Source organism: Myxocyprinus asiaticus, chromosome 7, assembly GCF_019703515.2.
Source record: "Myxocyprinus asiaticus isolate MX2 ecotype Aquarium Trade chromosome 7, UBuf_Myxa_2, whole genome shotgun sequence".
NCBI classification, from domain to species: domain Eukaryota; kingdom Metazoa; phylum Chordata; class Actinopteri; order Cypriniformes; family Catostomidae; genus Myxocyprinus; species Myxocyprinus asiaticus.
Window position 1 is genome coordinate 31241228 of NC_059350.1, and position 13635 is coordinate 31254862.

A 13635-nucleotide genomic window follows, 5' to 3' on the forward strand; every position below is an offset into this window, starting at 1 on the left:
ATGTTATACTTGGCCTTTTTTCTTTCCCCCCTCTGTGCAGGTGGATGGAAGTAACAGTAGAAATATTCTGCAGAGGTGGCCTCACAAAAACAGCGATTTCTTATTCGAGGATACCAGGAGTGTCAAATCTTTTTCTTACCTTGTTTGAAAAACTTCATGCAAGAATACAGTTTATTTTGATTATTTTTCAAATGCATTTATAAATGTTCAAATCATAAATGTATAAAAAAATATATTAAGATAAAAACCTGTCATGTATTGTTTAATGTCTATTTAAATGTACATTTACACAGAATTCATGGCCATAGGTGTTTATTGTACATTTTTCATCCCATTCTACAAAACATTTAACCAACAAATGTCATTATTAAACAGTGCTTTGTGTGTATCATAGCAGCCTTACAACTTCAAATGTCTAGACTTCTGTGACTGGAGTTTATTCAGTAAACAATGTTATTTGCAGAGCTTTAACTTGTCAAAAGCTTGTTGCAATAATATCCAGGGCAGTAACTATCATAATCAGTGAGGGGACATATTAGCCCCTCCCAAAATTCCAGATTAGAATTTTTGTCCCCCCCCAATCCTTAACATGTAGTTACATCCTTGGTTTTGTCTGATAACTGAGCATTTCAAAAGCAAGACCAGACTCAAAATGCAGGTCTTGGATTTCAAAACAAAGACTTGACTGCAGTCTTTTTAATTTCACCAACTATGGCTCTGCAGTCACAATTTAACTAAAATCCAACACAGAACTGGTCTGAGATGAGGTATGAGAGCATGATCAACATGGAAAGGAGGTTTGCTGTGCATTGATTACAGACAGAAAACAGCACACAAGAGATTCAAATTTACATGTTTATTGACACCAGCTGTTGTGTTAGTTTCAGACAGACTCCTGGATGGGGGGCTCATATCCATCAGCTCTCTCCACCTTGGCCCCAGTGTCGCCCTCTGCAGGTTTAGCAGCAGCAGCAGCGCTGCCTCCTCCCTCACCGTGCAGCTCCATCAGCTTACCAACTGTTCAAAAAAAAAAAACAATATTTTCATCTTAATATTACATTCAGAAAACTAGATATTCAGTTTCTTTCTACAGTGTATCTAACACCTACTCTAAGAAATTAATTCCATCAGATAATCAAAACAAATCATTTGCTGAATAAATGCCATGTATCAAAAACAAAGTGCTGAATCAAGTGAGGGAAAAAGATAGTGATAAAACATAGAAATTGTCTGATGCTCACGGTGTGCTCTAAATAATCCTAATAAAATTACCAATACATAGAAAAACTAACCATGAAATACTGGTACAAAAAAAAAAATTTTTTTTGGGAATTTGTCAGTCATGGCAAACAAGCATATTTGAACTCCCAAATACAAATTTTATAACTTGGAAGACATTTTAAAGACAACTGAAGAGAGAAAATATAAGGATGTTCAATGTTCTAGTTAAAAGTACACAAAAAAGTTTAGTGTCACTTGCGCTCAAATTTGGGCTTCTTCAACATCTTAACCTTCCTGACATAGACGTCGTGTAGAGGGTAAATGGACTGACAGGCCTTTTCAATGTCCTTGCCCACACTGTCAGGAATACTGCACAACAGGAGGGAAATTGTTTATTGCACACAGCTGCTTTTGTTGGTGTAAAATAATAAAGTTGCATAATAGTCAAAGATCAGTCTGCTAACAAAAACAGGTGCAAACTAAATGCAGCCTATAATCTGGAGAGTTGATCACTTCATCTATAACCATGGCACCAGTATTTAAACCCAAGTTACTTCAATGGCTCTTAGTACTTCTGGATTAAAAAGTGTCCCAGTGAAAAATAAATCCTGAAAAGGACCACTACATTAAACGCAATATACAAGTTAAAACTCCACGATATCAATAATCCACAAGTATTTTAATAGGAAAGTACAGCTCAAAATGAAAGTGGTCATCATTTACTTACCCTTACAGGGTTGTTTAAAACCCAGATAACTTTCTTCCATGAAATACAAAGATGTTAGGCAGCATGTTAGTCTCAAGTCAAAAATGACTTTTGTTGCATCTTTTTTCCCCCTCCAAGCAATGAAAGTGAATGGTGACCAAGGCTGTCATTCTGCCCAACATTCATTTTTGCGTTACACGGAGGAAAGTGATGAATTTGAAACAACGTTAAGGGTGTGTAAATTAAGGCAATTTTCATTTTGGGGGGAAATACCCCTTTAAACAAGCATTTAATTGGATCAAACTAAAACAATTTAACAAAATGGCCATGGATGACAGAGAACTTCACACATACAGTTTGTTGACCACCTCCTTGAGGTCATTGGTCTGAACCTCACGGGTCATGATCTCCATCATCTTCTTGCGGATCTGACGGACCTGCTGGTGCTGAGCATAGGAGGTCTTTCTGATCTGGTTGGTGCGCTTCTTGGTGAATCCCACACAGAACAGGCGGAGGAGATAGCCATCAGTGGTCTTCACATCAACATGGGCCTCAATCATTGTCTAGTGGGAAAAAGCAAACATTGTCAGTTTCAAACCTGCATAAATTACTACTCAAAAAAGTGGCAAGTATTCATTGATTTAGATAAATCTAGAATAAAACGAACAAACCCAAGAATACGATACAGAAAAAGTGAACTTTCTGTAATCTCTAAAGAGGTCGACCAATATGGTTTTGGCCGATGCTAATATCCAGAGAGCAGTGTGGCCACTTGACCGATATACCACACAATTTAAAATATTAAATGACATTTATATAAATTGTCTAAAAAAAATGTATTAACTTGAGCATTATTTTTACTCAACTTAAATTTTGTAAAAATAATAAAATCTTTAAAAAATGTTTTTGCAGATGGCAGATAGCAGTTTCTCCTGGTTTTAGTCTTCCCATTTTAGTATTTGTTTGCACTAATATATATATATATATATATATATATATATATATATATATATATATATATATATATATATATATAAATAAATAAAAGGGATGGGCATTTTGTCTACTCGAGTACTCAGAGTATATTATAATAATAGGTTTCAAAACAATGTTACTATGAATGCAAACTTTAATACAATGAAAAAGACACTATTAGCATAACAAATACAGGTGCATCTCAATAAATTAGAATGTCGTGGAAAAGTTAATTTCAGTAATTCAACTCAAATTGTGAAACTCGGGTATTAAATAAATTCAATGCACACAGACTGAAGTAGTTTTAGTCTTTGGTTCTTTTAATTGTGATGATTTTGGCTCACATTTAACAAAAACCCACCAATTCATTATCTCAACAAATTAGAATACATCATAAGACCAATAAAAAAAAAAAAACATTTTTAGTGAATTGTTGGCCTTCTGGAAAGTATGTTCATTTACTGTATATGTACTCAATACTTGGTAGGGGCTCCTTTTGCTTTAATTACTGCCTCAATTCAGCGTGGCATGGAGGTGATCAGTTTGTGGCACTGCTGAGGTGGTATAGAAGCCCAGGTTTCTTTGACAGTGGCCTTCAGCTCATCTGCATTTGTTGGTCTCTTGTTTCTCATTTTCCTCTTGACAATACCCCACAGATTCTCTAGGGGGTTCAGGTCTGGTGAGTTTGCTGGCCAGTTAAGCACACCAACACCATGGTCATTTAACCAACTTTTGGTGCTTTTGGCAGTGTGGGCAGGTGCCAAATCCTGCTGGAAAATGAAATCAGCATCTTTAAAAAGCTGGTCAGCAGAAGGAAGCTTGAAGTGCTCCAAAATTTCTTGGTAAACGGGTGCAGTGACTTTGGTTTTCAAAAAACACAATGGACCAAACCCAGCAGATGACATTGCACCCCAAATCATCACAGACTGTGGAAACTTAACACTGGACTTCAAGCAACTTGGGCTATGAGCTTCTCCACCCTTCCTCCAGACTCTAGGACCTTGGTTTCCAAATGAAATACAAAACTTGCTCTCATCTGAAAAGAGGACTTTGGAACACTGGGCAACAGTCCAGTTCTTCTTCTCCTTAGCCCAGGTAAGACGCCTCTGACGTTGTCTGTGGTTCAGGAGTGGCTTAACAAGAGGAATATGACAACTGTAGCCAAATTCCTTGACACGTCTGTGTGTGGTGGCTCTTCATGCCTTGACCCCAGCCTCAGTCCATTCCTTGTGAAGCTCACCCAAATTCTTGAATCGATTTTGCTTGACAATCCTCATAAGGCTGCGGTTCTCTCGGTTGGTTGTGCATCTTTTTCTTCCACACCTTTTCCTTCCACTCAACTTTCTGTTAACATGCTTGGATACAGCACTCTGTGAACAGCCAGCTTCTTTGGCAATTAATGTTTGTGGCTTACCCTGCTTGTGAAGGGTGTCAATGATTGTCTTCTGGACAACTGTCAGATCAGCAGTCTTCCCCATGATTGTGTAGCCTAGTGAACCAAACTGAGAGACCATTTTGAAGGCTCAGGAAACCTTTGCAGGTGTTTTGAGTTGATTAGCTGATTGGCATGTCACCATATTCTAATTTTTTGAGATAGTGAATTGGTGGGTTTTTGTTAAATATGAGCCAAAATCACCACAATTAAAAGAACCAAAGACTTAAACTACTTCAGTCTGTGTGCATTGAATTTATTTAATACACAAGTTTCACAATTTGAGTTGAATTACTGAAATAAATGAACTTTTCCACGACATTCCAATTTATTGAGATGCACCTGTATATATACAAATAAAAATGTCCAACATTCTTTTGAATGTCCATGTACTAAAATAAAATATTTGATTCCATGAGTGTACCTTCATTTATCTATTAGTTTTATTTTGAATGGCCATGGAAAATGAAGCAATGTGATAATTTTGCCTGGTCGCAAAAAGTAGTCCGTTAATTTACCTGATGAATTTTTTTTTTGGCTGACCCTTTATGCTTCGCAGAGATAATGTGTGCTTCTAAATCACTTGCACCTTTATTAGCAACTGACACATAAGTGCCAGCTTTCCCACAGATCTCGACCTGGATGAAAGCATGGGAATTTTTTGTGCAAATCTTCTGTAAATTTGCACTTTCGTTTGGGCATTGTTTCCACTCAGCTGTCATTTGCTGCTATTGTCAAGCTGTTTGATGTCGAACAACAGTGCGCATTCGCAGAGAGATTGACAGGCAGGAATTTGGCCAATAGTTGCTGCAAGACTCTTATAACTGACCAATTGGTGTGCAAGAAGGTGGGACTCACAAAGAGGGGTTAAAGCAATGCAAATTTGCACACACACACAATGAAGTATTAGACCAGATGCACATCATAATGCAACTAAAGCCGAATCCCAGACATTTTCGCAAATTTTGAAATCCCGGCCGGACGCTTTTAAGGTCCGAAAAAGAGGACATGTCTGGGAAAGAGAGGACGTATGGTCACCCTAATCATGATTCTAACTTCGGCAGTAATATTATCTGTTTGCTCTTGTACACTGATGATGATAAATTGTGTGTGGAGTAGTGTATAAATGCAGTGGATACATTTAATGTTAGTTAACGTTACTTACCTCAAAGATTTGTCATCGTCCTCAAACAAATAACGTTAGACGGATCCAGGAATACTCCAGTGCATATATCTGTGAGTGTGTGTGAGCACGTGATTTTACAGTAGCGGGTGAGTAGCTGACTGAACTGACTGGCGCGTGCGAGAGCGCGCAAAACACAACCTTTTATTTTATGTTATTATGAGACTGAGAAGTGCAAAAATATTTTAGATGAAGTGTAAAAATGTTTTTGGTTCATTATGAGACCGTGGCGGGGCAAATTAGACTGTGGTGGGCTGCCAGAGTCTAGTCAATTAATGGGAAACTATTAAAATGCATGATTTCTATCACAAGTCCCATTTGTGCACATCAAATAGCATTAAGGTCCTTTCTCCATCTTTTTATCACAGAAGCGCTGTTGTGTGTGCATGCAGAGATTCTTTTATTTAATGAGACAACGACCTCCTTATTTATATACTATTTAGATTTATTATCTCTCTATCAAAGGAGAGACCATAACGGACCGCCGTGTTATGCCATTTTATGCTAAGCTTGTAGACTCACCTTGGTCTAAGGGCTCTGGTGTATGTGTGGTGTGTCAGTAATGACTCCAGGCGGATACATTACAAAGAGAGAGAGAGAAAATGAAACACCCAAGCACTTTAAACATCACAAGCTCATAAACGTGTCATAGCATTGATATGTGGGGCCGTTTAAATTAGACTATTGCACAGCAGTCTATTATTGTGGTAACACGACAGCACGTAACAACAAAAACTATGATTGGTCGTTCAAACGTCCCCACGTGCAAGCAGGCGATTGTCTGCACCATCGTGACAAACTAACAGACCAAATGAGAAACTTATCGGCCGATGCAGATAATGTAAAAACAATGATATCGGTTGACCACTACACTAAAGACATGCTTCAAACAAGACAGTTATTGTGCATTACTGCTTTAAGCCATTACAGCACAGAGTACTAAACTATAAAGGCCTGGGTATACTTAGTTTTTCCACATTCCGGATTGGATCACGCCAGGCCAACCACGGTGCCTTCCAAAGTATACTTGACAGCGAGCAAATACGAACACGTTTGACGCATGTGCACTACTATGGTTTGTGGTACTATTTTAGAACAGTCAATGGCAGGTGCATGCGCCGATAATGTGCACAGACAAGGGCCGGATCCGCGGGTCAAGAAAATCTGGGTGGCTGTGTTGATGAAATTTGCGTCACGCATATGGTGCGTGGAACGATTAGCAACGCGGACAACTGAAGTACACTTTGGCATTAAGATTGTAAGTACTGCTGTTAAATGTCTGCAGTATCTAGCTCAGCAGTCAAACTTTTGTCTGACACCAGATATTCTCTTTAAGCTCAAAATACGTACACTCCCAAATTAGTAAAAGCTGGGGGTGTAAATTACAAGTTTCATCACGACATAATCTTGCAATTTTCTTAGCAATTCGACAATTTCTCTTGTCAGCGCTGTTCAGAATATCCGTTTGACATGGTTAAATTGCTCCATAGCACTTTAAAATAAAAAATTCAGTGTATGTGTTGCATGCGTCACGATATCAAGGGAAGTCCGATTTAATCGCACATGCGAGCCGCTCTACGTTATCCTGTAACCGGAGCTTGCAGCCCTGTTGACGGGCAAGCACGGATAGACCGCAGCGCAACTTCAGGCTTCAATCACTCCGTGCACATCAGTGTCCCACATAAGAACCATATTTAGCACTTATAAAGTGAGATTAATATCATACGGTTATAGCATCACCTGACGGATATGCGTACAGATGTGGCTGGCATTAGTGTAAAAGAAAAAAACAAAAAACATCGATATTTATGCATTGCATCAATGATATCGATCTAGATCAATGTATCGTTACACCCCTAGTAAAAGCCATGTGTAACACGCTTCACCTGCCACTTCTTGACCATGGAGCACATCTTATCACGGGTGAGATCCATGCCATGGAAGTTGGTGAGGCAGTTCTTGCCCTGCACATCTTCTGTGATCAGCTTGAACTTGCGGAAGGCCACCTCATCATTCTGCAGATCAGCCAGGCTGACCTCGAACACACGTCCCTTCAGACCGTCAGAGGCAATTCCTAAATTAGAGAAAGATGGTGTAAACTTGTTGTAGTTGGCACCCAACTCTGTAGTTGGAAATGTTTTTGTAAGCATGGGAATGTCAGGTGATCTCATAAAAATAATCACAGTTTTTCATCTGGGACCGAAACTATTGTCATCATGTATTCCCACCATACCAAGTTAAGGTGACCACTTTGTTACACATGCACTTTGACAACATATCAAACCACTGGGGCATATGGAGTTTCACTGTAAAGAAAAACCTACCATTTGCTAAAATGATTGTTTTTCATGTTCCATATCAGGTTGGAAAGATAGAATATCACGTGGACATAAAAACACTCACTAGTCCCTTGAGTTCGGGTGACCAAGGTCTTGCCCAGGTTGCGGATGTTGAACATGGCTGGTGCCTTGACATCATACCAATCCTTTTTGGAGAATGGATCAACACTGCAAGATAAGACGGACATGTAAAAAAAAAAAAAAAAAAAATCTGACAGACAGAGATATAAGTTCAAGAGAAAATGTTGCAATGACTCCTCCTTGAAACGTTGACACGGGTTTAACTCGCATTTCGGACGAAGTTGTTTCCGAAGTATAAGAGATCTCTAAGAAGAGTGTAAAGTATTTACCACATCGCAATTACTAGAGCATTTGCATGCTTTTAAATCACTTTAAAAGACAATTCTGAACTGGTGCCCTGGTAAAAATAATATTAATAATAATAACCCTACTACGTGAGAAACTTAGCTAGCCCTGCTTGTAACCTATCGTGTTTTTTCTTTGCTGAAAACAACTGTTTTAATCAACTAACAGGAAACCCAAAATACTTTCAATGCCTGCCAAGCACTAGTCTAAAATTACCAGAGCAAACACAGACAGCACAAACCATTAATGTGCCATTCAGAGTAACAGGATTGCTGAATACAATCCTCTCAGTATCTCGAACATCCTTTAGCCACACAAACCAAATTTCTTCCAGAACAACTTATAACAGCGTAATGACAAAGTCGATGGATGAATTTCACAACTTACATCTTCTTTTTGGCACCTTTTTTGCCACCTTTGGTCAGCCTCTTATTCTTGCCGACTGCCATGTTGAACACAGGGAGCGAAAGAGGAGGAAATTAGGAAATACCGCGAGAGTTAAAGCGAGTCCGAGAACAGGAATGTCTCGCGAGAATGCATTTTACTGTCCTCTCTGTAATGCGCAAGCGCGCCACCTAGTGCTTAAATGGATTATATCGCGGTCCTTTTTTATTGCTATGTTTATTTTTCCAGAGCAGTCACACTTTAAACAGTTTAGCTAAATATATCGTATCGACGTTTTACTTTTGAATGGTTCTTCATCTGCAAAATGTAGAGAAAAAGGGAAAACTATGTGACGAAGCACATTGAAGCTGTTTGTGTTACTTTGTGACTATTCGTGTAGTCTGGGCCGAGTTCGAAATTGCATACTACCAGAGACAACTTACCAGAGACGGGCCACTTCAATTCAAATGAATGGGAGAAATCGGAACGCCCAACCAAGGAGCTCTAGCGCACAACGGTCAACGGAGGTAGAATACAAGTCCCGCCGTACAGGTAAAAGAGCCAATCACCTTTTAGAGACAGACATCAGCTGTCAATCAACTCGAGAACGCGCATGCACATTAGCTTTCCAAACCGGGAAAATGAAAAGATGAAATATGAGAAAATCTCATTGAAGATAGAAAGCCATATGGGATCGGGACAACATGATTGTGAGTAAATGATGACAGAATTTTCATTTTTCGGGTGAACTATCCCTTTAATTTGTAATATACTGTTGCAGTACTCCTACTACTAACTGTCATCATCTCTTGGGCAGCACTATGGAGTAGCTGAATGCCATTATTATTTCCAACTTCATTATTCAGACACTATTTTTCTTTTGAAACCTTCTGAGAACCAAAACTCAATATGAAGTAATAAAAATTGTTCCTTGTTGTTGCAGAGCCCGTGCCATTAATTCTGTGCCCCAAAGGGACTGTAAAGAGGAAACAAAGTCAGTGTGCTGCTGACTCCTTGGCAATGACTCAGAGGGGCCATGGAATCATACTGTAAATATGAGACAGAGAACACATTCATTTTTGAAGCTAGCAAATTTAAGAAATACCTAAATACTAATTTCTTTTATAAGACCTCAGTGTGTAATAATGTGTCTGTGTAAATAAGTTTGCATATACTTTACTTATTATTCACAGAATTAATGAAGCAATATAATATATGAATATGTTATATGCTTAAATAACTCTCTATAAGTGACATTTTACAGAATTGTTCATCATAAATTTGAGTTATTATACTGCGGGTGAAACAAGGTTACCGATCTTTATGCTTGCATGGCAAAGAAAGACTGCAAAGGGCAATCTGCATCTCTGTCATGATTGCTTAATGTCTGGATCTTTGCTCAGCTGCAGGTTTTCTGTTCTTCCAGCATGATTATCTCACTCTTCTCATGTTCTTCCTCTTCTTCCCCTTTAGTCAACAGGCAATGATTTGTTAGAATAGAAGAATCTGTTCATTTATTTGTAAAAACAGTTGCCCACTTAAAGTTTAACATGTGACAGGCCTGTCAACTGGTGAGAAAACAAAATGTTCTTGTAATATGTGCATTTAGGGTGTTTGATTCAGAGACATCATTCACATTCATATTAATATATTTATTATTATATAAAATCTTCAAGCCACCTTTCTAATTCATGCCAGTCTTTTATCATTCTGTACTCCATGACATTCATGTTAGGAACTGACAGTGTTAGGAACTTACAGTAGGTTATCGTAAACCACCACCACAGAGCACCCATGACATGAGATATGTCATTATGAAGTGTCACTCTATCCTCATGGGCTCTCACTGTAGCCCTCCACCTGACACCCACCTGAGCCCCCCCTCCTCTGTCCGCGCACTGCGCATGCGTAGCTCTCTCTCACGCAGCTCTACTGTCATGGTTGAGACGGAGCGGAGTTGGAGCTGATTCGTGAAGAGATGGCGCTGTAAAGAGGGTTACCGTTCAAACTTTACTCCAACAGTTCCCACCGGGACCAAAAAGACTGTCTTGTCTTTGGAGGGACCACTGGAATCCGATGTCGGACTTGCCTTGCTTTATATATTGTAGTTTTTGTGCGTCTTGTTCTTGTCGGTTTGTCTACCTGCGCGGAATCTCTTTCAGCACCGCAGCTTCCTGTTTGAGAAACACTCACAAAACCTTAAATGACATTATTGTTTTATTTTCTCCCCTTTATAAGACCGGTGATGCTTGACAAGCATATTGCTTCTCATCTGGGCTTAGCGTAGCGTGGTTTTGTTTTTCTCTTGTCAAGTTTTTAGCTGTTCTGTCTCTCTGTGGTAGAATAATTCCTCAGTCAGGTGGACTGAAATCGACCGACACTACCCACCAACTGCGCGAGAAACTAAACGGATAAACTCAATGTGAATGGAGACCAGGAACTGTTCTGCACAGCTGTTAACTTAACTCGAGGAGAGCGGTTTTATTCCTTATATTTTCCCAAAAGTTTAACCCGGTTTGTACGGCGGTAGGGTTAAACAGGTGTCCCACCTGTTGCCCTTGCACCAGACTGAGTCATGGCGAACGCAGGTGACAGCACTGTCAGTATCCCCATCAGAGGAATCCGCATGAAGTTCGCGGTGCTGGCGGGACTGCTAGAGGCTGGAGAAGTCTCTAATCAGGACATAGTGGAGACGATCTTCAATCTGGTAAGCTGATTAAAGACTTAAAATAGATATATAACAGCACTGGTTAGACCAAGACAATACTGCCCCAAAGGACTCTTTATGCATTTATGTCATATGAAGCATTTAATTACAATTATGTAGCGGAAAGTGTAGGTGGAATGGCTTAATGGTAAAAAATTTAGGCTGGTAACTTGGTGGTTGGTTCGAATCACAGTAGCGTAGATTTATGCACTGTCCCCATTGTGCCCTGTGCCTCACCACAAGTGTCTATTTCTATTATGTTCCTATTTACGTGGATAAGCTTTTAAAGCCTATAAAGCCTTCTATTAACTGGATGAAAACATCTGCGAAATGAATAAATGTGCATTGGTTTAACTGATTCACAAGACTTTAAACTACATGTGTTTTAGCAGGGACTGCAAGAAAACCCAGTATTTACACTCAAAATAAATTTGTGGAAGTAGTTGCCAAACTTATCAGTTCATTGTGCGGAACCTGTTTATATACAGTTGCAATCAAAATTATTCAACTCCCCTGACCGGCAATACATTCTGGTGATGTGAATTAAAACACATCAACTAAAACCTCAGTAAACAGACAAAGTAAGTTTTTAATACACATTTGAGTGATTTTGAGAACAAAGAGTTCAGTTTACCCAAATTTAAAAATAAAAAATAACTAATTCTCTCCACAAATTTCATGTCAAAAATATTCAGCCCCCAAAGACAATAATTTGTGGAGCATCCTTTATCCGTAATAACAGCAAATATATGTTTCAGGTAAGTGTTCTCAGGCTTCAGACACCTATCTATTAGAATTTTTACACATTTCTCATGAGCAAAAGCTTCCAGCTCATTGACATTCTTTGGTTTCTGTGCTGCCACTGCTTCCTTGAGATCCCAACAAAGGTTTGCAATGGGATTTTAATGATAGATTGAAAGGGCCATTTAAGGACATTCCACAACCTATTCCTGTACCAGATTTTGGACAGCTTGGATGTATCCTTGGTGTTATTGTCTTGCTGGAAATTCCAGTGATCACAAGCTTCAATTTACACACTGAAGGCATCAAATTTTTCAGGCCAAAATGGCCTGATACCTGAAAGAATCCATGGTGTCAGTCACATAGTCAGGATAGCTGTTTCCTGCAGCCGCAAAACACCCCCATAACAGGACTGACCCACCTCCATGCTTGACTGTGGGGATGGTGTCGTTCTTGTCATCACCTTGTCATCTTACTCCAGACGTACTGCTGACCTGTGGGTCTAAAACTCATTTTCAGTTTAGTGTCATACGTCTATAAAACCTTCTTCCAGGACTCCTCAGGTCTTTCCTACTTCTTTCCTATTACTTCTTGAATATTCAAGTCAACATTTCCCTTGGCGAAGTTTTGCTTTCTTCCACACCCCAAGAAGGTTGCTGTTGTACCATATTTAAAAAATTTATGAATGGTGCTGCCAACTTTGTCTATTGGTAATTGAAGTGCCTTGGAAATATACTTTTAGCCATGACCTTTCTTGTGTAACAAAATAATCTCCTCTATTAGCTTTTGAGACAGCTTATTTTTAATTGCATTTTTTGCATAGAATAAAATTTTTGCTTGCAACTCTAAACTTAAATTTTAAAACTTAAATAAGTGCCATTGCAGATTGATGACTTAATTTTGTTTTAAAACAATTACTTTTGTAGCCTTACATATTTAAGAAACAGCAATAGGGGTCGAATAATTATGACATGGCTGTATTTTTAAAAAATCCTGCTATTTACAAATATAAGGTTATATATTCACACTATGACTTTGAATGATTCACTCAACTGATATAGATGTAAAGTTTAAAAATTCTGGGTCATCAGAAAAGCTTACATTTGTAAATCTTTACTGTCTTGGGGGAGTTGAATAATTTCGATTGCAACTGTACAACACTGGATTTTTAGTCCCTGCTCCTTACATTGCAGATTGTCCTTATGAAGCTATTATCCATTAATCCATTATGAAGGATCACAGGGTGTGAGGAACCAGGGCTGATCTTTTAGCAGAGACCTAATGTTCACCCTGCATGCTGTGGAAATTATGTCAGTGCTCTGTCAGCTTTTATGTCTGCAAAATGTATCTTACAGTAGGTGAAGTCTGTATGACTGGCTGTAAATGAATGCAGACCCGACGCAGTGTCTCACATAGACCTCACTAGTTTAACTTTGGCAGTCAAAGTTTACAGCTCACTTCAGCAAAGCTCCATGATGTAATAACATCTCTTTTCAGTTGAGCAGCCACGGGCACAAGGCACAAATTACACACTTTTTTTCTCCTCCCACCTTCACAAGTGAGTTGAAAGCCCCGCTTATA

General features: G+C 38.9%; 3 protein-coding genes and 1 non-coding gene across 4 annotated transcripts in view; 2 read left to right on the forward strand and 2 right to left on the reverse strand.

Moving 5' to 3' along the window:
- Positions 1-907, forward strand: part of sh3d19 (SH3 domain containing 19) — a 60010-nt gene extending 59103 nt beyond the window's left edge. Inside the window, exon 20 of the mRNA XM_051702473.1 lies at positions 41-907. Coding sequence (XP_051558433.1) covers positions 41-54 — 14 coding nt within the window. The 3' untranslated portion in view covers positions 55-907. The remainder of the gene's footprint in view (positions 1-40) is intronic.
- LOC127443733 (40S ribosomal protein S3a-like) lies at positions 842-8715 on the reverse strand. The gene is made up of 6 exons (XM_051702577.1): positions 8610-8715; positions 7921-8024; positions 7404-7591; positions 2282-2490; positions 1481-1590; positions 842-1017 (listed from the first exon to the last, which is right to left on the reverse strand). Exons 1-6 carry the CDS (start codon positions 8669-8671, stop codon positions 884-886), a joined length of 807 nt encoding a protein of 268 aa, XP_051558537.1. The 5' UTR covers positions 8672-8715; the 3' UTR covers positions 842-883.
- On the reverse strand, positions 7671-7740 carry LOC127444478 (small nucleolar RNA SNORD73). Its single transcript, XR_007897830.1, has one exon. It is a non-coding gene; the product is annotated as a small nucleolar RNA SNORD73 (small nucleolar RNA).
- A 108-nt stretch (positions 8716-8823) lies between the features above and the next one.
- Positions 8824-13635, forward strand: part of LOC127443741 (lipopolysaccharide-responsive and beige-like anchor protein) — a 91312-nt gene continuing 86500 nt past the window's right edge. The window contains exons 1-2 of the mRNA XM_051702598.1: positions 8824-9316; positions 9550-11313. Of these exons, the coding sequence (XP_051558558.1) occupies positions 11182-11313 (132 nt within the window). The 5' untranslated portion in view covers positions 8824-9316; positions 9550-11181. The remainder of the gene's footprint in view (positions 9317-9549; positions 11314-13635) is intronic.

Excerpts from the sequence above, each read along its gene's own strand:
- LOC127443733 (XM_051702577.1), bottom strand. The coding sequence starts at position 8,671 with ATGGCAGTCGGCAAGAATAAGAGGCTGACCAAAGGTGGCAAAAAAGGT. Across the intron at positions 8,025-8,609 it reads AAAGGTGCCAAAAAGAAGAT|TGTTGATCCATTCTCCAAAA; the intron begins GTAAGTTGTGAA and ends CTTATCTTGCAG. Across the intron at positions 1,591-2,281 it reads AAGGAGGTGGTCAACAAACT|TATTCCTGACAGTGTGGGCA; the intron begins GTATGTGTGAAG and ends CCTGTTGTGCAG.